The sequence below is a fragment of the Leptidea sinapis genome, chromosome 28 (assembly GCF_905404315.1).
Source record: "Leptidea sinapis chromosome 28, ilLepSina1.1, whole genome shotgun sequence".
NCBI lineage: Eukaryota > Metazoa > Arthropoda > Insecta > Lepidoptera > Pieridae > Leptidea > Leptidea sinapis.
Genome location: NC_066292.1, coordinates 2,335,719 through 2,360,110, shown reverse-complemented (window position 1 = coordinate 2,360,110; position 24,392 = coordinate 2,335,719). Strand labels below are relative to the sequence as shown.

General features: G+C 34.5%; 1 protein-coding gene across 1 annotated transcript in view; it reads right to left on the bottom strand.

The window, feature by feature from the left end:
* The window catches only part of LOC126973054 (phorbol ester/diacylglycerol-binding protein unc-13-like), a 115,531-nt gene that overhangs the window by 16,584 nt on the left and 74,555 nt on the right, over positions 1–24,392 (bottom strand). Inside the window, exons 4-5 of the mRNA XM_050820168.1 lie at positions 20,539–20,653; positions 19,306–19,432 (exon numbers count right to left, since the gene is read on the bottom strand). Of these exons, the coding sequence (XP_050676125.1) occupies positions 19,306–19,432; positions 20,539–20,653 (242 nt within the window). The remainder of the gene's footprint in view (positions 1–19,305; positions 19,433–20,538; positions 20,654–24,392) is intronic.

Sequence of the window (24,392 nt, the reverse complement as noted above, 5' to 3'; positions counted from 1 at the left end):
CAAAGGTTATTGAGTACAGTAGCTGCATCATCAGCTACTGTACTCAATAACCTTTGTATTAATTTACACTTACTTTTTTGACTTACTCGTGTAAGACATTGACTATTTGACGTTTGAGTGTGTTTGTTGCATCATTTTACATTTCACATATTATATTGTAATTGAAATTATTTGTAAATCGATCTTGATATAAAAGAGTGGCAATAAGATTCTTGCTACTCCTTTCATTAGCTCAACCCTTTACGAAGTAGCGGTAGATTCAATAAGAAAAATATATTTTTTTTGACATAAGTGTCCGTGACCTACGTGAATAATCTGATTTTGATTTTATTACATTAATTTATACTAATAAAAAATTACATTATTTATTAATACGGCTTTACTCACGTTTTGTCGGTGTCGGTACCGACTAGTTTCGGACCATTCGGAGGTCCTTCATCAGGGGTAGTGGGTTCGCGAAAACGTCCCACCTCTACCTGAACCCACTGTCGCCGACACCGACAAAACGTTAGTAAAGCCGTATTAATAAATAGTTTAATAATACTCACGAAAGTTTTAATAAAAATTACAGTTTAAATAACTAAAAATACGTGCTACAAAACAATAGGTACTTATTAATTGACAATACTTAATATGTATACTAAAGTTAAAACTATCACTACATTTAATTGTACCAAGACATAATAAGCAAAATAGACGTGCGCCAGGTTTGCGTAGAAAAATCCCTGAATTCCATGCACTTTTAAAGGCATAAAAGGCATTTATTTTCTCAAAATTGATTCCTTTAGAATTCGCTTTGATGTCATTTCTAATAACTACTAAATACTATTACCGCTTCGGAAACAAATGGCGCTCTGAGAGAGAAGAAGCGGCGCAAGAAACTCTCCCAACATTCTTTTTTTTGCGCTCTTTTCAATAAAAAATATACAATATTGTACAGTCATTTCTATCGCTTTAAAATAATCACAATCTAGTCCCAGGCTGTCCGATCATTTAGATATTCAGCAGTGTTAGCAGATTATAGGCTCAGTGCGAGAAAGTCTGTTGATTAAGCGTAGATTCGAATCGGGGAATTAGAAAGACATTGTTGCATGGCAGGGAACGAACCAGCACATCTGCGAATGAAATGATAAAAGCACTAACGCATTTTGAAAAAATAGCAGTAGAGCATATAAAAAAAGTGTTTGTTTGGTAGATTTTCTAATCAAACAAATTGTACTGTGAAAATTACCGTAACCTCAATACATTTCAAAGTTCCAAGTATAATGTATTCCTTGGATTTGAATAACTCTTGTTATTGTGCTATCGACCGTTCGTCTACTCATGGTAACTTTAAACAAACAATAAAGGTAATGTGTGCTTATGTTTGTCTACCACAACATTTCTAATTTAAGTGGTACATCAATTATCTGCTTTAATTACCAAAAGTTGTTATAGTTTATGTATAAAATCTTTTTAAAGCTTTCAACAGTATGAGCAGAACTACATAGAAATCTAAAAAACCTTATGATTTAGGTCTCAAGCCCTTTGAAAAGCGCACAGTGGTGGACCGCCACACATCCAGATAATAATATAATATATTGACACACTTTTTACACAAATTATCTTGCCCCAAGTTAAGTATATATAGCCTGTGTTATGGAATCAAAACAATGATATATTAAATACAATATACTTACATAAATATACATAAATTTATATAAACATACATAAATACATTTAGACATCCATGACTCGGAAACAAACATCCATATTCATCATATAAATGCTTGCACCTACCGAGATTCGAACCCGGGACCTCTACCTTAGTAGGTAGGATCGCTAACTACTCGGCTATGCAGGTCGTCGTCAGATGGTGGGGATGATATCCTAACTTGTGGCGTGTCGTGCGAAGGTGCAATTCGGTGGCAGGAATCAGGTGAAACAGCTCTTCGAAACACTCCCGTGATAATTGCGGTAGAAGACGCACAATGAAGCGACGTCTCTACGCAACACCAAGTGATCCAGCCGTTCACAGAGCACTGGGTCCCTGACAATCCGAGCTGCTCTACGTTGCACGTGCTCAAATGGATCGAGCTGATACTGGGCTGCGCCAGACCAGAGATAACAGCAATACTCAATATGTGGCCGGTTCTGTGCTTTGTAGAGCGCTAAAATATGGACCTACTTGAAGTATTGCCGTGCTCTATTTATGACGCCCAGCTTTTTCGAAGCTAAATTGGCTTTATTGTTGTGTCTCATTTATAAGACAATCAATAAAGAAGGAAAGTATTGAACCAAAGATTTGATTTTAAGGTACGAAGCTTAAGTGATCAAGATCTGCGTGCTTTGCCACAAGAATTGCTATTTCACTCAATCATGTTCAGGAATCTATTTGCAAAATCTGCTTTTAATTACGAAAATTCGGTAGATGTACCATTAATACGTTGATTGGCTTGAAAAACAGGGCTATTACCTAATGGCCGGAATAGTTTGGAGAAATCTTCGGTGGATGTATCTCTTTAGTTTGTATGTCGTTAGCTGTCGTATCTCTATTTAGAACCACACTCAGTATTATATGATTACTAGCTGACCAGACAGACGTTGTTCTGTACATAATAAATAAAATACCGTTTTTGATGAATTTGTCAATAATTTTTCATTGTAACATAATAATATGCTCCTTGTTGTTATAATGAAATTGTTTCACAACTGTTAAACCGCGCGTCAAAAATACTCTCACAGAAAATATGTCCAAACAAAACAAATATTGGAAATAAAAATAATTATGGGTCCCAAATCGAAATAAAAACTATCCTATCTCTTAAGTTGGACTAAACTGCACTCCATGAAGTAATCCCCATTGAAATCCGTTCATTAGTTTAGGAGTCCATTGAGGACAAACATTGTGACACGAGATTTATATATATTAAGATTTAGTCGGCAGCGGTTGATTCTGGAATGACTGATTTTGATTTTGAGTCATTTGAAGGTTTGAATGAGCTGTTTGGCATCCTTTTTGCAATGTATCTATCTGTAGCTTATCCAAATTATGTGAATGATTTAGAAATTCCAGATTTTAGACAAAAGACAAGACAAGTGCTAAAATTTAATAGAATGAAAACATGAGGAATATATTCCATATATCTCACCGAGCGTAACTAAGAAAAATAACTCACCATTTCTATCATAAATCACCTTTATTAAGGTGCATCTTCCATTTGTACATTCGTTATACTGGTCCACCATCTGCTATTAGCATTCCTTTCTTGAGTCACCAGTTGCATACTACATATGTCTTCGAACGAAAGCAAAGCCTGTAAGCATCTCCTCATTGATCTTACCACTGGGATTCTGAACTGACACGTTTACCATATAAAATTTCTTTTAACATATCTATTAAAGTTTCACAGTTATTCGATGGGTACTTTCCATGGAATCTGTAAGAATGGTCTTCTGAATTATAGCAAATAATCCGCACTTCTTAGTTGGAGATGCAGAAGCAATTGCTGAAGTGGTAATGTCACATTAATTGAAAATCTGAATGATCAGAAATCACTTCTCCTTATGTTGAAATTTTTATGTTTCTTTTATTTTTCCAATACGGGAGTAATGCCTTTAAGCATGAGACGAACAACAAAATATTGTTGTTCATAATTTTAAAATAAAATAATTCCTCATTTTATTCGATTCTTAATAGTTATTCTGCTTGGAGATTAGAGCACTATAGTTTACTTCTTGGTCGATTTTCAGCCTTTCTGTTGTTATAAATGGTGTAACTAACACAATTTTCTTTTATTTATTAAACTAGCTGATCCGACAGACGTTGTTCTGTACTTAATAAATAATTAAACTGTTTTTTATGAATTCGTCAATAATATTCCTAAAATATGCTCGCTGTTGTTAAAATGAAAAATCACAGCAGAACTGTCAAACCGTGCGTCAAAAAATTCTCTCATACAAAATATGTTCATATAAAACAAATATCTATATACATAAAAATCAATTGCTGTTCGTTAGTCTCGCTCGACAAAACTCGAGAACGGCTGGACCGATTTGGCTGATTTTGGTCTTGAATTATTTGCGGAAGTGAATAAATAGGAAAATGCTGCTAAATTAAATAAAAACAACAAATTTGTTTTTCCTTTGATGTGTCATAATAACATAATTTCTATGAGAGAATTTATTGACGCACGGTTTGACCCTTCTGCTGTGAAACAATTTCATTACGACAGCAGGGTGCATATTTTATGAAGTGTATTTTGATGTTATGATATATTATTTCATATAAAAACATTATTTTATTTATTATATACAGAACAACGTCTATCGGGCCAGCTAGTTGGAAATAAAAATAAATATGAGTCCCAAATCAAAATAAAAACAATCCTATCTCTCAAGTTGGACCAAACTGCACTCCATGGAGTAATCCCCATTAAAATCCGTTCATTAGTTTAGGAGTCCATCGCGGACAAACAACGTGACACGTAAATTATATATATTAAGATAGATATAGTGTGGATGACGTAGCTGATTCCGTTTCTCACTGCACAAGCATGATAGCTTATAACAAGGCATAACCTATTTATCTCGCTCTGCCTTGGGTTAAACTGATCGAGTTATAGAAGATTACTCTATTAATTTTCTCATCGACCTTTGAGCACCGTACACTCATCTAATATATAAAATTCTCGTGTCACGGTGTTTGTAATTAAACTCCTCGGAGACGGCTTGACCGATTATCATGAAATTTGTGTGCATATTGGGTAGGTCTGAGAATCGGACAACATCTATTTTTCATCCCCCTAATTGTTAAGGTTAGTCCACCCCTAAATTTATTTTTTATTTTTTAGATAAATTATTTGTTTTTATTTTTTTATGATACAACTTTAAAAAATACATACAACTTCAAATTTTCACCTATTTTTCTATAGCGGTTTTTATATTATTCTGTTACATCCACAGATCCGCAATAGGGTTGCAAGATGGCAATGGATTTTTTTATTTATTACTTTATATGGCAATACAACGTTTGCTGGGTCAGCTAGTAATACCTTTATATTCGCAAACTAAATAATACACTCAACAAGTCAGTTCAACTGAGGCGAGCAACCGTGAGATTTTGAATGCTCACTGGTCACTAAATCACAATCGTATAGATATTAATTCTTTTTGAAGTGAAAACTTCCTTAGCCGGTTGGGCACTTTTTGGTAGGGGAAAATCTTATGGATTCGCGTCTAATAATTAATTTAAAAAATAAATATAATTTAATAGATAATTTTTGGATGAATGAAATCTAGTGAGTTCGCGTCACCAAAATACTTATATATCTGTAGTGTAGCTAAAAATAATGCTGTGTTTATCTAATAAGTGAAATTGAATAGATTTTGTGAAAAATTTAATGTGTGTATACTGTGCATTGTTGAAATAGTGTTTTTGTGTGATTAATATATTATTAAAAATAGTGTGATATGATTTTATTGAAAATCATCTGAAGCTGAGCCTTTAATAATTACATGCTTATAACATAATATAATAGTTTTATTTGTGCAACTGTTGATAATTAGTTATTAAAACACTCACAAGAGGCGAAGCCGAGTGCATACAAGACTTTATCTACACCAATAATATGAATCCTCTAAAAGATACTGAAACAGCTTAGTGCTAACATTTAAACAGCCAATCCTAGTAGTTACCTAATATTACACATTACTGATTATATACTTATAAACTAACTATTAATGAAATAATTATTTATTTTAGTAGTAATTGACATTGCAGCGTTTAAAATATCTGGCGGTGTGCTGTCAAAACTTGAATCGCTCATTTTTTGTAAACAAAACAATAAAAATATCGAAGAAAAATGGCGGGGATTCGAATAACCTACTTTTTTACAGCACGCGACGTTCTGGTAGTGTGGAATGCACGAAAACGAAAATGTTCTCTTTTTGAAATTCATACAGATACCACGCATCGAGCAATAAGAATGTGGCTATCTGTTGAAACTCTTAGCGCTCGAAAAAAATAAAACAAAGGAGTCTTGTTATGAAATTCAGTACAACATTACAGCACTCGTTTGGATGATGTAATGGTTATTAGGACTTTGGGTGTTTTAATGTTGCAATAAGCTAACTGTTTCAGAATCTTTAATAGAGGATATAAAGCATGGGTGTAGATAGATAATTGAAACAAAGCGAGTATATGATATTATCTGACACAGGCAGAGATAAAGATCAAAGGACTAAAGCACCGTAGAATACTTAACACTTCAGTGAGCTTTAGTGAATCTAAAGGACGTTTATATATAACTACTTTAATACTGTTTGGTTTGGTTTTTTCTTATGGAAATAGAGGACATTCGAGAGTACGCTTCACCTGGTGTTAAGTCACCGCCGCCTACATTCTCTTGCAACACCAGAGGAATCACAGGAGCGTTGCCGGCCTTTAATGAAGGTGTAACGCTTTTTTTGAAGCTACCCATGTCGTATCGTCTGCAAAACACCGAACAAGGAATATCTTTCCACAGCTTTGTAGTTCGTGGAAGAAACACAATCTCTTGCAACACCAGAGGAATCACATTAGCGTTGCCAGCCTTTAAGGAAGGTGTACGCGCTTTTTTTCAAAGGTAGCCATGTCGTATCGTCCCGGAAATTTGTGGGGTGTCGTGCGAAGGTAGAATTCGACAGCAGGAATCAGGTGAAATAACTCTTCGGAACACTCCCCGTGATAGATGCGGTAAAGACACACAATGAAGCGACGTCTCCACGCAAAGCCCAAGGCGCACGCCAAGTGATCCAGCCGTGCACATAGCACTGGGTCCCCGACAATTCGAGCTGCTCTGCGTTGCACGCGCTCAAATGGATCGAGCTGATATTGGGGTTGATTATGGACGACAAATTAATAACTTTATATCACTTACTGTATGAACACAAGTCTATCTTATCTAATTCACTTACGTAGATGAAATACACTAAAATACTTTTCATGCATTTAAATTTAATTTATTCCAAATAGGATATAAACCATTTATTGAACCTCAAAGACGTATTCGAAATAGCATCCCTCAGACCTGAGAAGAAAGGGCGCGAGAAACTCAGCTGGCCTTTTTTATTACAACACACTCGCCAAATGCAAGGTGATTTTACGTACCAGTGATGAATCACTGGTACGTAAAAGCCATACAGTCTACTTTAAAATTATATTTTTTTTTTATAAAATGCATATTTTAGTAAAAATTACTGTGAAATATAAATAATTTGATAATAATATTTTTTTGTCATATAAATTACGGACAGTTATTTATTATAAAAAAGGTAAATGCATTTCAGCTACATAAAACCTCTTTGTTGGTACAAAAAAACTCTATTACTCGGTTAAATTGAAGATGTTCTGTTTACTCTTCTATAATTTGCAGATAGGAAGTAACTTTATAGGGATAATTCTATTATTCAACAGTACTGAACTTTTTAATAACAGTAAAGGCTGCTTTAAAAGGAGTGTTCACAAAAATCTAAAGGAAGGTTAAATTTAGAGTAATTCACAAACAAACACACACACACACACACACACACATACACACACACACACACACACACACACACACACACGCACGCACGCACGCACGCACTCTCACCAAACCACACACGCACAAATATCATGTCTTATTATAAATATTGTAATTACGTTATTAGAAGTAAGTTCTACAAATTAGTATTATTATAACCTTATTTAAGTTCTGTGAATTTTGTGATGTTTTACATAAAAAATAACTACGGTCTTCTTGGGTATCACGTTAGATAAAAAGCTTCAGTGGGGTCCACATATTGCCCATCTAGCAGATAGACTCAGCTCTGCGGCATATGCAGTTAGAAAGATTAGAGAGTACACGAATGTTGCGACCGCTAGATTAGTGTACTTCAGTTATTTTCACAGCATCATGACGTACGGTATATTACTATGGGGTCATGCTGCTGACATTGATATAGTGTTTGCTCTGCAAAAGAGAGCTGTTCGTGCTATATATCAGCTTGGTTATCAGCAAAAATCGTCACCTTTTTGCTCTTAATAGTGATTTTCATTATTATAATTGTAACTAATTCTAGTAGGCTTCATAAGATACATAATAGATTTAAGGGTAAATGTATACACTTCTATAATAAAGTCCCAGCCAGGCATAATCAGGCAGTTCAGGCATAATCTATAAATAAATTTAAATGTTTTATAAAAAAATGGCTCTGTTTTAAATCCTATTACTTCACTGCTGAATATCTAAATGATCGGACAGCCTGGGACTAGATTGTGATTATTTTATAGCGATAGAAATGACTGTACAATATTGTATATTTTTATTGAAAAGAGCGCAAAAAAGAATGCTGGGAGAGTTTCTTGCGCCGCTTCTTCTCTCTCAGAGCGCCATTTGTTTCCGAAGCGGTAGTAGTATCTAGTAGTATAAGAAATGACATCAAAAAGAATTCTAAAGGAATCAATTTTGAGAAAATATATAATGCCTTTTATGCCTTTTGCCTGCCTTTTAATAAATAAATAAATTATGCACGTGCGTATTTTAGTTCGGTATGGTCCTAAGAACAATGTCATAAGGCTCACTTTACGAGCAAGTGTATTGAAAAATGTATTATTAAATAGCCTGAGGGGGGCGGTCGCTCCATTCCCAGTCTGTGGTTAATTTAAAAGTTACTTATAAATGTATGTTATTCTAACCTTTACCTCACAAACGTTTTCTAACAGTTCTTTTCATTTTGTAACACATTTTTTATCGAATTTTCAGGCATCATGTTATAAAAACTATACATGTTCCAACTAAAGCTTTACTAACTCGACTTAACCGAGTAGTAGGCATAACAATTACACTAAAATGAGGCTAGTCAACACAAATTTTATCCATCTTTAGCTATGGGGCTGCTACATGGACACTAAAGAAGGCCGACAGAGGTCAGATTGATGTCTTTGAGATGTGGTTCTGGAGATTCTTCAAATCCCTTGGACATTCCGCACCAATCAATCTATCCTTCACACTCTAGGTATAAAAACCAGAACCTCATCCATCTGCCTCCGTAGAATCTCAGAGTTCTTTGGACATATCGCCATAAAAGATGGCCACAACCTCGAACAACTGATGGTTACCGAGAAGGTAGACGGACGACGCCACTAAGGTCGCAGCCCTATAAGATGGCCTGACCTTGTTGGCTTAATCCTCAGAGATATCACGACCCTAAGCAATGAGGAATACGACGCGAGGAGGCATAAAAAGTTTATGTTTATGTGCTTACATTATGATCATAGTTTCTAGCAAATTCATTAATGTGCTTATAAATATACATAACATAAATAAATTAGAAAAAATTAATTGCTTAATGCCAACCATAAACTATTTCTCATTATCTGTGTGTATGAGTCAAAGGCATAAAAAGGCATAAAAGGCATTTATTTTCTCAAAATTGATTCCTTTAGAGTTCTTTTTGATGTCATTTCTTATACTACTAGATACTGCTACCGCTTCGGAAACAAATGGCGCTCTGAGAGAGAAGAAGCGGCGCAAGAAACTCTTCCAGCATTCTTTTTTTTTGCGCTCTTTTCAATAAAAATATACAATATTGTACAGTCATTTCTATCGCTATAAAATAATCACAATTTAGTCCCAGGCTGTCCGATCATTTAGATATTCAGCAGTGGAGTAATAGGATTAACGACAGAGCCATTTTTTTATAAAGCATTTAAATTTATTTATAGATAATGCCTGAACAGTGGCTGGGACTTTATTGTAGAAGTGTATATATTTACCCTTAAAGCTATTATGTATCTTATGAAGCCTACTAGAATTAGAATAGTATAGAATTAGTCATTGTAAAGGCAAGGAATTCTGTAGTGTATGTTCCAAATAAAGATATACTTTCTTACTTACTTACTTAGAATATCAGAAGAAGCCTTCAGAAAAAGTAAGACACAGTGATATATATAAATATATTGCAAAAGCAAGCCGAATAGGAAATTGAGTCCTTTCCTACACAAATGACACGTCGAAATCGCCTCTTTTACAAAAGTTATTTTTAGATTTGGTTATTACTTTCTTTATTTCCGTCAATATTTTGTGCTTTGTGTAACTCGCCTATTAACTTTCTTTGTGATGTATTGCTTAAGCTTACACGTATAAGATTTATACGGCTTATAGTATAGCATCTTTAATAGGTGATCATTTTGTCATGTGGGTATTGAATGAGACTGACCTGCCACTCTAGATTGCGGTTATCATTTGGGTTAAGTAAGCTCGAGTCAACCAAGAGACGGTGATTATTCGGAGTAAATAAGTATATAGGTACATAGTTTTTTTTATGCATATATAATTAAAATAAATATGTTTTTCGTATAATTAACCTACTGACTATGGAACCTTTTAGTCTCATTTTAATATATCAACTAATTTCAAGTTCTTTAACGCAATATCAAATCGTTAAACCATTCAAAAGTTTGGATGGCAATTATTGGTACTTTCTTTAGTTACGGTCCTCGAATATTATACAAATTCTTTATTTGTTGTTCCAAATTGTTACATATCTTCATATAATATAAATTTCTCCTGTTTTTCATCACCAGATAATTCCAAATTGAAAAAATCCAAATATCTTCGTAAACGGAAGTCGTTAAGTAACCCTAAGTACCCTCCTTTTTCCCTCCTCTTTTTAATGGCTAGAACAAAAGCGATTGATGACTGTTCTGAGGTATGTGCTTTATGATGCATTACAACTCAATTATTTCTTTTTATGAAAAATAGTGTTGAGACGACCAAGAACTTTACTTGATGAAAAATGAAACGCCCTGCCCGCAATAAGGAAGTGTTGTTTAGGATTCTTTAAAAACGATTGAAACACCAAAACTGACTTGGAAAATTAACCCCGTATTTTCACAAGCTAAGCCTTTCTTCAAATCGAAAACAGTCGGCCATTTGTTCGAAACAAATGAAATTTTATTAAAGTTAGTGAACCTACAGATCACAAAGGTTGTATAACGCTCTTTCCCCATAGATCATGGCGAGACCGTACACAATACCTCAAATATTCTAAGATATTTATATTACCCGTAGGCCACAACGTGCCACTTAGGTATGTCAATAACAAACAAAAAACGAATCTTACATCTAATGAGTTTACCTTTTATTCATGGCAAAACTTAATGTCTACTGGGAAAAGAAGTGCAAAAGAAAAACCAGCACAACACTATTACATTATAATTACAATTTTTATTGGTTGTCTATGTCGGGCTGAGCAGTTTACTTCCACGTCTGTTTATCATTCAAAAAGGCAGTAATGGCAGTAGTAACCTTTGTTGCTTAGTTTGTTTGATGGTCAACTTAAATTTGTTCAAAGGGTAAGGGATGGGGAAAAAGAGGTAGGAGAGAACTCATATGTCGCGGCACGACCACGGTCTTGCCCGGGCAATGCTCCGAAGTGTGACAATACCTTGACACCGCAACGCTTCCATCATTTTCAGTACACTATAATGCAGTATCGATATAGATGATTTTTTTGTCACCTGGTGTTAGGTGATCACCGCCGCCCACATTCTCTTGCAACACCAGAGGTATCACAAGAGCATTGCCGGACTTTAAGGAAGGTGTACACGCTTTTTTTGAAGGTACCTATGTCGTATCGTCCCGGAACCACCACGCAAGGAAGCTCATTCCAAAGCTTTGTAGTACGAGGAAGACAGCTCCTTGAAAACCGAACTGTAGAGGACCACCACACATATGGTGGGGATGATATCCTAACTTGTGGCGTGTCGGGCGAAGGTGGAATTCGGCGGCAGGAATGAGCTCTTTGGAACACTCCCCGTGATAAATGCGGTAGAAGACACACAATGAAGCGACGTCTCTACGCAACGCCAAGTGATCCAGCCGTTCACAGAGCACTGGGTCCCCGACAATTATCGTATTTTGAAATTCGGCAAGATCAGTTCTGTAGGTACGTTAACAGCTGTTAACAATACATTAATTCATTTTATTTTCTTATTATATTTAACTGATATTGGAAAGACGCACATCTGCTACAAATAATGAAATTACAGCTAAGCTTATCCAATTAACGATAATCCTTTCCAATAACGTTTATAACTTGAGCACGTCTTAGGTTTAAGCCAAGCTAAAATAATTCTTATTTGTTACTCATAAATATATAATAGCGAGATTACAAACGCCTCAGTCTCTAAGGTGGAGTTTTCAATAAAACTCCTTTGATGTAGGTTAGCTTCTCATCTTTTCTTAGTTTTGTAACTTGTTAATGTTTTAATATGAGAAATTCACCAATAAGTGATACGCCCTGCGCATTATTCCCAGTGCCGCTCAGGATTCTTGCATCCAAAATTCTGAGCAAAATCGCAATTACACTTGTTACTAAGACATAATATTGATGCTAATAACTGTGCGTAAGAACAATGTAAGTACACTTTTCTACTTAGTCGTATGTCAACTGTCAGTGTCCAAATCAAATGTGAACTGAATAAATGTTTTACATTGCTGCTTATTGACCAAGAATATGTTAAACAACTTGAGTAAATGCGGCAATGTATTAATATACCAGTCGACACATATTATGATGTAATGAAAGTGGACGAAGCGAAACAAGTATGTAAGGATCGTAGCACGTGGAAAGAAGTGGTCTCTGCCTACCCCTACGGGAAAGAGGCGTGATTTTATGTTTGTATGTATGTAATTTGTGGCATGTTCCATATTTCTAGTTTGTTTTTATACAAGATTATTAGTCTATTTATTTATTAAGGCTTACCAAATAGATACATAATTTAACATATATGAATAAAATAAACATTAATAAGAGTTACTATTTACATATCTAAATTAAAGGTATGCACAACATTACTAAACTAATGCTAAATACAAATTAAATTAAATAAAATTAATGAATTTACTACCAATTTTAATTTCTTTGTATGTATCTTAATTCTGGTAATCAAAATTTATTATTATTGTATATTATTATTAATTACTTACCTACTAATCTATATTTAAGCTTTTTAATGACGAGTACACCTGTTTTTAATAAAAATTAAAATTTGAAAAAATATCAATAGAATGATTAATAAAATATTTTCAAATAATTACTCTAGAACGAATGTGAAACAATACGGTCCTTATAATAGAATATCTACAACATTCAATGATATCAAAGATCATAACGTTGACATTTTTCACGACACGTTTAAGTCATTTAGAAATAAAGTTTTAGAAAAAATAACGACCACGGTAGATAATAGTTTGTATTAGATTGTTAATGATTAGATTATTATTCTTACTTTTATTTTTTGTAATTCCACACTTACCACTTTATAATTATTTACATTGTATAGTTTCTAGAATTAAGATTTATTAGTAAGTTACTTATTTTTTTCATTATTAAAATGCTGAATGTACCTAATTAGAATAACCAACCTAGAATTAGTATGTAAGTGCAAATCAATTGTTAATGTTGAGTTATTGTTGGTACATCTTAAATAAATAAATAAATAAATGATCTAACTTATATATTTTATTATAGCTTTGAGCTGGATGGGATCGTTTAGTATATAAATAGTTTGATCCGTAGTTATTTCTATAAAACTTTATAAATATTGGGGAATAAGTACCTCTTCGACAATTAAATGCTGGTACACAAATGCCAATATTTTGAAGTACATCTGGACAGTCTATAAGGTTGTTCACGAGCTTGTAAAAAAAATCAACTGGGCTACCTTTGTACGCATTTCCAGGGAATCAATTTCAAATTTAATTAGTCTTTTTTTGGTAATTATAAATATGATAAGATTTTCGAAATAACTAAGTCTAGACACGAATTTTTTCTGCACTGATTCTATTCTATGTATATGTATAGAACGTCAAGTTCATTAGCCCAGTTATTTCACTACCTACGGCAGCCGTCAAACAGAAACACAGTAATGCTTTCACATTAGGTACATAAAGGCAGAAAAATCTGGAGAATGATTGCTATGGTTAAGTAATCATTAAAATGTAGTAGCATAACTTACTTTACGTGAAGTAATCTAAGCTTTTCTGCCACCATAATTGCTTTTCGTGCAAAATAGCAAATAGCTTGCACTTTGTTTTATGATAATAAGGGTCGAGACGAGCCGGACGTTCAGCTGATGGAAATTGATACGCCCTGTCCATTACAATGCAGTGCCACTCAGAATTCTTAAAAAAACCCGAAAATTCTGCGGGGCACCATAATGGCGCTCTCCACCTTGAGACATATGACATAAGTCTCATGTTCCCAGTAATTTCACTAGCTACGCGCCCTTCAGACTGAAATACAATAATGCTTACACATTACTGCTTCACGACAGAAATAGACGCCCGTTGTGGTACCCATAATGTAGTCGGTATCCTGTGCAAAGGAGTCTCCCACTGTTAAGAAAGTTTGAAAAGATGCCAGTCTAATTACTTTTTTTATGGATAAAGGACGACAAACGAGCGTACGGGTCACCTGGTGTTAAGTGATCACCGCCACCCACATTCTCTTACAACACCCGAGGAATCACAGGAGCGTTGCCGGCCTTTAAAAAGGTGTACGCGCTTTTTTTAAAGGTACCCATGTCGTATCGTCCCGGAAACACCGCACAAGGAAACGCATTTAGTTGTACTGCTAATCTTTATAAAACACGGAATTATATTACTTTTGTGTCTATTCACGTTAGCTTTAGACATTTGAAAGCCTACCATTTATAATGTAGTCTGGTTTAGTATCATAAAACTGCTATCCAGTTCGAGGACGATCATGTTATCGATGCTGTGACCTTGAGTTATTTTTACTTATAAGTCTGGCAAGCCCGACGCGACGGCGCCAGCTTCGCTGAGCACTGTTTTGATGTTGCGAACGGAAAATAACAAATTGATCTAAATTCACCACATAATATTTGCCTACCAATTTATTGAAGGTTTTTGATTTAGGACAATACAGTATTTTGTCCGAGTTATTTCTCCTCCACAGTGCGGTTTTCAAGGAGCTTTCTACAAAGCTGTGGAATGAGTTTCCTTGTGCGGTGTTTCCGGGACGATACGACATGGGTACCTTCAAAAAAAGCGCGTACACCTTCCTTAATGGCCGGCAACGCTCTTGTGATTCCTCTGCTGTTGCAAGAGAAAATTTGTAGAAGCAATTCAAATAAAATAAAATATTTCGTAAGTAAATTGCATTACACTTGAAATATGTAATATTTTCAAAGTTCATTCGGAAGGCAGATTTTAGATAAAGAAGATCTTATCTAAGAGAAGAACGAGCAAGAATCTCTAAGGTTGCACTTTTCAAAACAAAATGGTGTTACAAGTTCTTATTTTCAATTAAATTTACAAATCATTTCAATTACAATATATGCAAAGTAATGCAACAAAAATACTCATACGTCAATTAATAAATGCCTTACACGAGTAAGTCATAATAAAAGGTAAATTTATATGTAAAAACATAGTTATAGTTTTTGAGTACAATATAGTAGATGCATCAATCCGCACAAAGCGTATTTTTAATAAAGGCATTATGCGAGCATTTTATTAGCTATTTTATGTAAAAAATAAAATTTTATAACTTTAAAAAAAAAAAAGAACATTTAAAAAATTAAAAAAAAAAACATGAAGCAGTCTTCTCGGTGAGACGATCATCCATCTACAAGTAGCGACCGTTCACGACCATGCCATCGCCTCCTTCGACCATACTTTAGAAAAGGGAACGACCTGCCCTACGTTGCCGCCACAAGCAGTAGTATTAAGCGAGCATGACGATGCCTGTCACGAGAACTCTTACAAATAACAAAAGATAATGTTCATCTACATATATTATGCAATACTCACTAAATGATTTTACTTACAATTTGACCATTTTGTTTAAATCTTTATATATAAAAATGAATTGCTGTTCGTTAGTCTCGCTAAAACTCGAGAACGGCTGGACCGATTTGGCTAATTTTGGTCTTGAATTATTTGTAGAAGTCCAGAGAAGGTTTAAAAGGAATTTTGAATAAATAGGAAAATGCTGCTAAATTAAATAAAAACAATAATTTTTTTTTTCCTTTGATGTGTCCATACATAATTTCTATGAGAGAATTTATTGACGCACGGTTTGACAGTTCTGCTGTGAAACAATTTCATTACGACATCAGGGTACATATTTTACGAAGTAATTTTTTATGTTATGTATATATATTATTGACAAATTCATATAAAAACATTTTTTTTATTTATTGTATACAGAACAACGTCTGTCGGGTCAGCTAGTTTACAATAAATAACTCATAATTATTATTAATATTATTTTTATTAAGATTAATAAAATTTCAAAGACACGTGGAAGAATTGCAAGAATTGCTCGTTAAATAGCAAGAAAGAAAAGAAAGAAAAAAATTATTCGTGATGGTATAGTACAATAAATCAAAAAACAAAATTAAGGAATATTATTTTCTATAAGTCACAATATGGTCCCAACTCAGCGTATTTGCTGGTTTGAAAACCAGCGCTGGTCTTTCATGGGCTATTTGGTGGCGTCGCCTTAAAGATAAATAAATAAAGATAATTTATGTCAATTAGAATAATATTATTCAAGAACCATGTGATACAATTTTCAGAGAGGACGAAATACAATTTCAAAGTTCGCACCGCAAACTTGGCGAGTCTTTACTGTCGAAGTGGCGCCACACTTACATAATATTTTCAATAGTTGCCAACTGTGGCACAAATGATTTCTTCCCCCATAAATCCAACGTTATCAGCTTCGTTTTCAACCGAATAGAATACCAAAAAATTACATATACATTTTCGCTATATATGCTCAAGATAAGGAAGGCCTTAATAGGCTTGATGACAGATTTTGGATTCTTCTTCTATGCTATAGGTATACGTGTACTATTTTCGAAAGAAACTTTAATTCAGGAATAAAATAACCCATTTCACAAATAACTATATATTTACAAATCTACTTTAAATTACTTATACCATTATACATCATAAAAATATGGCATAATACTTGTTTTTTTTTTATGGAATAGCAAGCCAAACGAGCGTACACCTGGTGTTAAGTGATCACCGCTGCCCACATTCTTTTGCAACACCAGAGGACTTACACTTATAGGTTTTAGTATATGATATGTTGGTGATTACTTATCTGAAACCAATATTTTTTTGACACAGAAATACCTATTCGAATACAAATAATTCAGTCAATGACAATACAGTAAACGGGCGCGGGGTACTTACTCGTATTATTATGGCAAAACAACTATTGACGGGTCAGCACTTGTCAATAATAACGCAAAATAGTACAAACCAAAAACTCAAGCGACGTGGACTCGTCTAAATATTTTAAATTACTATTATGATTTATATAATGATAATTATAGCGTCTGTCAGAAAGGTCCAAGTCAAAGCGAGCTCAAGAGGCTACTCGTAAAGTTAAAAAGGCATTAACATGGAAATAAATTTTCCCGGCTCTGATACTTCTTTGATTACGGCACTTTCATTTTTCACCTTTGACAGTATCTTTGCGATGCTGACCTAATTAAAGACATATTTACCTTAGTTTTTGCCAACTAAGTATCAAACAGGTGTTCGGAATACCCTCTATGCAGTTTAAACAAAAGTTCTTCGTCCATTTTTCTTTAGCGTACCGTACTCGAAGTGAACCAACGGCATCCATATTACCAATTCTGCTGTCCCACCGTCCGTCTGTCAGTCAAAAGGTCTATATCTCATTAACCGCACTAGTTAAATAGCTGAAATCTTGGATGAATGTAGTATAGTAATATATTATTTAGCAAAAAAAATGGAATACTTTAGAATTACGAGATATTCTAGTAATACAAATTATTATATTATTCTAGTAACCAAAACATATGAACGATGCGTGACTCAAACCACCGCCTCTCGGGTTCCGTCCGAGCGCTCTTATCAACTGAGCCAACCTTTCGAGTGACGCATGGATCGTAAATCTTGGTATGTCTTGTTTAAATAACATATTGTTTTTTTTTCTTGTAATTTTATTGGGTTTTTTTATACTTGTTACTGAAACTTACATTGTCACCAATATTGATTTACATTGTTACACCATACATAATTTGTAGTATGAATATATTTTAATTGGAAATTGTAATTTCTTATGTATATAATAATGTCTTAATGGGAATGAAGTTTATTTAACGCTCAGATCTTGTACGGGCAAGATACAAGTAATAAGTGAGAACAAACATTCGAGATAACTCCACATATTGAAATAATGTTTCCAATATTTAAGTAAAGCTATTTTCGTTTCAACCTGAAATTACCGCATTAGAAAGTTCCAGAACATCAAAGCATTTAAGAAAGTTAGATGTTCGATATCACTTCAAGGATCATATATCAGTTATGAACGAGAGTTCTTTACTCAACGCGAATTAGTAAATCAAACATAACTATCACCTGGAATTATCAAACCTATAATTGAATACTAATACTTCAACCAACATCCCTCGTATTTGTGAAAAATATGTCGTTTAAGTATTTTAAAAACCACTTTGTGTAAAAACCCTTCGGGCCTAGTAGAATTCAGATACGATGCCCTATTGGTAAAAGACACAAAATCAAGCAGGTAGTCGTCCACTGCTGGACCATGAAGATCAGTTCTGCGTTGCCCTCATCCAACCTATTCAGGCGATCTTGACCGGAGTCAGTCCATCTTTTGTCAGTACACTTCAACCAACATCCCTCGACAAATATCTCGTTAACGTATTTTAAAAAACACTTTGTGTAAAAACTCTTCAGACCCAGTAGAATTCAGATGCGATGCCCTATTGGTAAAAGACACAAAATCAAGCTGGTAAACGTCCACTGCTGGACCATGACGATCGGTCCTGCGGTGCCCTCATCCAACCTATTCCGGCGATCTTGACCGGAGTCAGTCCATCTTGTGGGGGCCTACCAACACTATGTCTTCCAGTACGCGGACGCCATTCGAGGACTTTACTGACCCAACGGCTGCCCACTGAAGTGGCACTTAAGATTCACAACCATCTGGGCTATATGGGTGACTTTTGTTCTACTACGGATCTCTTCATTTTTGATTCGATCGTAGGGGAACTACGAGCATAGCTCTCTCCATTGCCCTCTAATTAGCCTCCTCAAAAGGCCGACCACGTCTGCCGTCACTGGCAAGACTCACTGGTTGAAAACCTTTGTTTTCAGACACTGTGGTATTTGGGACGAGATGATTAAACGGAGCTTCACGAACGAATATAATTCATAAAAAATTTAATAAATAGCTTATTATCAATATCTGAGGCCTTACCAAACGGTGGTTCAAATCTGCAGTCCAGAAGTAAAGCATGGCCGGTGGGCCCTGTGGTGCCGACCACAGCGCCGCCGCGCATCATCAGCTGGGCCTCCAGCTCCACCCATCTGCCTCCGCATTCTTGCTGCACACATAACAATCACATAATGTCCAAGATCTATAAAATCAATTCATGTAAGTTCTTGAAAATACTTTTCAACCGTCGATTACATTTTTAACACTACCACTAATTTGTAAGGCGGCTTCTTACATAATTTATACGTCTAGAAAGAGCATCTTGTTGCTAGACAACCGATTAAAACAGGCCAGGTTTATTGGTTTAGGTGTGCATGACAAGCTACGTCATACATTTTGTATGGCAATCTGTGTTAGTGGCCGTGAATTGCTCAAAATAGAGGTTTACTGTCAGCCTCGATTTTTTTCACAGCTGTCACAGTCTATCTAGACGTATAAATGATCCAAAGGCTGCTTATGTTAAGAGGAACTGGCAAGAAATTGAAATTCAAAATTCCATCGAAACTTCTTCACCCTGTATCAGTGTTCGGATGTTTGGTACCAATAGTATACCAACGAAATGATAAGTAGGTAAACACCTTGTACCACATTATTATATGATCAATCTCTATCTTCCTTTTTGATTTATACATTTTTTACTGTTTCACTTACGTAAGTTTGAGTTCGAGTATTTGTAGCATCACTATACAACGACACTTTACTTTTATTAAAAAAATATATAAAAAGATTTAGTTGTAAATATTTATTTAAAAAATGAGAGTCACAGTTCTTACCAATTGTTCTCATTGTAGCTTAAGATTTCCGATATGGGGCTGAATGAATGAATTTGAAATTTGAACTTCGACATTATAGCATCATGAATATAAAACTTTTGAGTGGGAGTTCGATTTTACGAGTCAATCATTGTCTTCTTTAGACTGTTGATGAAAGATATTAACAGCCGAAAAGTTATTCAGTAGAATTTCAAATTTTGTTCTGTATGTAAATTAATTTGAATTTTAACAATCAGGGCAATAGATGGCTGTCATTACCAATTATACCAACTCTACATTAATTTCTACACAAAATAAATTTGTAAGCAAGATCTATGAACGATGCGGGACTCGAACTCGCGACCTGATTCTTACGACTTCTTCTTCTGACCTACATGTTTATAGACGCTACGCCCATTGTTCTCTTTATTGGAATTAGTATTAGCTAACCTATTTATTTTACCTCGTCATAAGCTACTGAAGTTAACGGAAGGTAGTGGTAGCCAAGAGCTCGGTCCCAGATCACTCCTTTGTTCCACACCTCCACCAGAAGACCCAAGTTGATGTCGTTGATTTCACTGAAAATAAACTGAAATTAATACGAGAACAAAACAAAAATACCACTGTCAGACTTCTAATCAGAAAGTCATACTTTTATTATTTCATGTGACCAATCGAGAATTTGAAAACTATTTCTCTTTTCTAGCTAATTGGGAATTCACTCCCTACTCATATATATTCAAATTCATATATTAAAACAAAACAAGGAAACTAATAAAAATCCATTATAGATAAAGTAATGGCGATATATTTATTAAATTTAGACTTCCATTCTTATACCAAATTTAACTTATTGCCACCTTATACATTTATAAAAGTATATACACGAAGAATCATTAAATGAATAATAAATGGAGAAATCGGTAGCAAAACAAATAAAAGAGTTAAAATATGTTTATTCTTTGTAGTCGGTTGAAAATCACAACAAACCAAGTTAACTACACTAAAATGGTAAAACAACAAAATGCCAAATATATTAGGGTAGCGAAAACCCCATTCGATCACGCGAGAATATTCACAGTACACATAACATAACAACGATATTGGAAAACATTTACTGTATTGAACCCTGCCAACTGTTTGAACGAGGAGATAAACAACAAGAAACACACTTCGAATTCAATTAACAATTTAAACGAAATTGTCGTTTTATTATACGCCTGTGGTACGCGGGCTGGATCCATTTGAAATAAGGCTGAACAAAGGTGATGCGTTTGTTTTTGAATAGTCAATACAAAGCTGAATAATTCAGGAGTATTGATGTTTTTAAAGTGAAAAGTCGTGCACTTTCGGGAGAGGAAAAGCATTCAAGGTTGCGTCACCGACATGCAATTGTAAACGTACATCTGTAGATAAACTAGCGACCTATTGCGAGGAAACAACCGTGTTCAATGTGTGAAGTATTATAAGATTGCTTCACCAAAATGCTTTTAAAGAAATTAATCTTTAGTGATAGTTAAATCTTGTAGAATTTATCATTAATGCTTGATTTGTCGTTATAATTGTAAAAATAAACTAATATTAAATGTTTTATAAGATTGTTAGTTGAGCCGACAGATTCTGTTTATAATTTAGAAAACTCTTACGAGTGGTATTTCGTAAAGTCCTTTCTAAGCTGACTACTACTCGGCGAAAGGAATATTTCTACCAAATTTAAAGTTTCTACGCCTTATAAGATCAGATTTGGTGTGATAATACCCATTATACATATTAATAATATTATGAACTCGAAAGTCCGAAACACATTGATCGTGATTTTTTTATCAACGTAAATCTAGTATTTTTATATGCTAATCAAAATTCGAAATATGTAAAATACTTGTTCTATGTGTTCAAGTTTGAAAGGAGATTTATTCTTTAAATAATGGAACGAAATAATATCTCATTTATACAGCTTCAAATAGCTTCTTATACAAACTCTGTATCTCCTCTATTATTTATTTCACTTTGCATAATTTGCAACTGATGTAATTACTGCAGCGTCTCATGAACATCCATGTCCGTCTACAACCCTATCTTATTCACGGTTCATCTTGTTATCAATGGGAATTTGCCCTACAAAAATCCATGATTAATAAAAATAAAGGATTAATATTATATATTTACTCCACATTCCCCCATCACCCTGCCATATTATTATAATTTCCCCTTAAGAAGCTTAAATATTTACCAGATAAGAATAATATTGGATCCAGGAAGCCCCAGAACACATTTCCTTTTCCTGTTTTCTAGGCATCATGTTGCAATTTATAATATAAGTAAGCCGAGGTGCTATGCAGGACGGTTGTGTTAGTAAGTATAGTTTATTCTTTTCTATACCCCTTAGAGCGTAAATAAGCATATATAGAGTTATTATTTGGATTAGGATTTCAATTAGCAAAACAACTTCGAATAAAATATGTATTATACACCCAGATTTGATGAAAAAACCGTTAATTTTTTCTCCGAATATCAGCTAAAAGATAGGTTCATATAACTAGGCCAAATGGATCGTGAACAATCTCAATTGTAGATTAAGAAGTAGGTGGTATAAGAAGTGGAAACTTCTTAGCTCTACTGACTTGTAAACATTATTTTTGGGTTATTAGGAAGTATTTATTAGTAGGTATGTTATATTTTTTTCAACTCATTAATTTAGTTTTATCAATTTTATTTATTATTTACTGTTTTAGAGAACATTTCTCGAGGTGCATTGGGTAGGAATTTTATTTTCTGGTTATCGAAATAAGACTTAGGTGTCACACTCGGCCATGTAACGCTTGATAGATTAAATTTTGTTATATAGTTATAAACATATCAACATGGATAAAGGATTGGTCTTCGCTACGCTACAACTAGGTACTGCTCTACCTAAGAACAATAGGTTCTTTATTACGGTAACTATTGCCTGTGGGCGTGACATCTTCATATTATTTTAAATTGAAATTAATAAAATACAAAATACTGATGATATGTGATCCCAGGGTCTTTCTTATTTCTGGTATTATTATTTTTACAGAGTTTTACTACGCAACCTGGCATTTTAGTTTCAATTATTAGCAAAGCTTAACAGAATATGTGGCACGTCAATGTCACACATTGTTCGAGACTGGCTCGTTTGAACGCAGTGGAGACCAATCCTTAATCTAACAAAATAATCATAATTTTGAACCAACTAACATACGTGCACGTATATAGTCATGCATTTATACCTACAGCTGTAGGCAGAGGTGTATTACACCCACAAGTCATACGAAAGTTTGGGTTCACGTAATAGGTTTCGAGCCTTCTGTTACTGTTAGGCAAAATGCCAAGTCCAAGACGGCACGGGTTGACAATGACAGTGGGGGAAGCCTCATCCCTAAACGCTACGACCCGTTTAGCTTAACATTTTAATTTAGCATGCTTCAAATCATTGAACGATTACCAATTACGTTCTATACATACGTCATTGACGATTACACTCAAAATGCAAAATTTAAATATATTCTATTTATATATAATGAAAATGATATTTGTTTGAGGCTCTCTGGATGTGTGGCGGTCCTCCACAGTGCGGTTTTCAAGGAGCTTTCTTACACGTACTACAAAGCTGTGGAATGAGCTTCCTTGTGCGGTGTTTCCGGGACGATACGATATGGGTACCTACAAAAAAAAGCGCGTACACCTTCCTTAAAGGCCGGCAACGCTCTTGTGATTCCTCTGGTGTTGCAAGAGAATGTGGGCAGCGGTGATCACTTAACACCAGGTAATCCGTACGCTCGTTTGACCTCCTATTTCATAAAAAAAGGCTCTTTCACGCCTAAACCACTGATCGTATCGACATGAAACTACCACTATTCGATTCGAAATTCATCCTAGATGGTTTATATATACTTATTTTTTATTGTATTTGTAATAAGATGAATTAAATTTAATTTATTTCCTTTTAGAATTCGCCCAGCGAAGCGAGCGGGAACGGCTACTTTTAATATAATATATGATTAAAATAGTAGTTAATGTGACTGAACATAATGAAGGGCAGTAAACACAAGTGTGGGTTTATGAAACGAACTCAAAGCGAGTTTCATAATAACATCACTCGAGTGTATTAATGCGTAATTATGTACTGGTACATTCACTTTATCTACTCACATATCATAAGCCTCCACCATGCATTCAGGAGCCATTCTTACCTTTAGGCTCCTTTGCACAGGATGCCGGCTAGATTATGGGTACCGCAACGGCGCCTACTTCTGCCGTGAACGGTAATGAAAGCAACGAGCATAATTGTAGTAC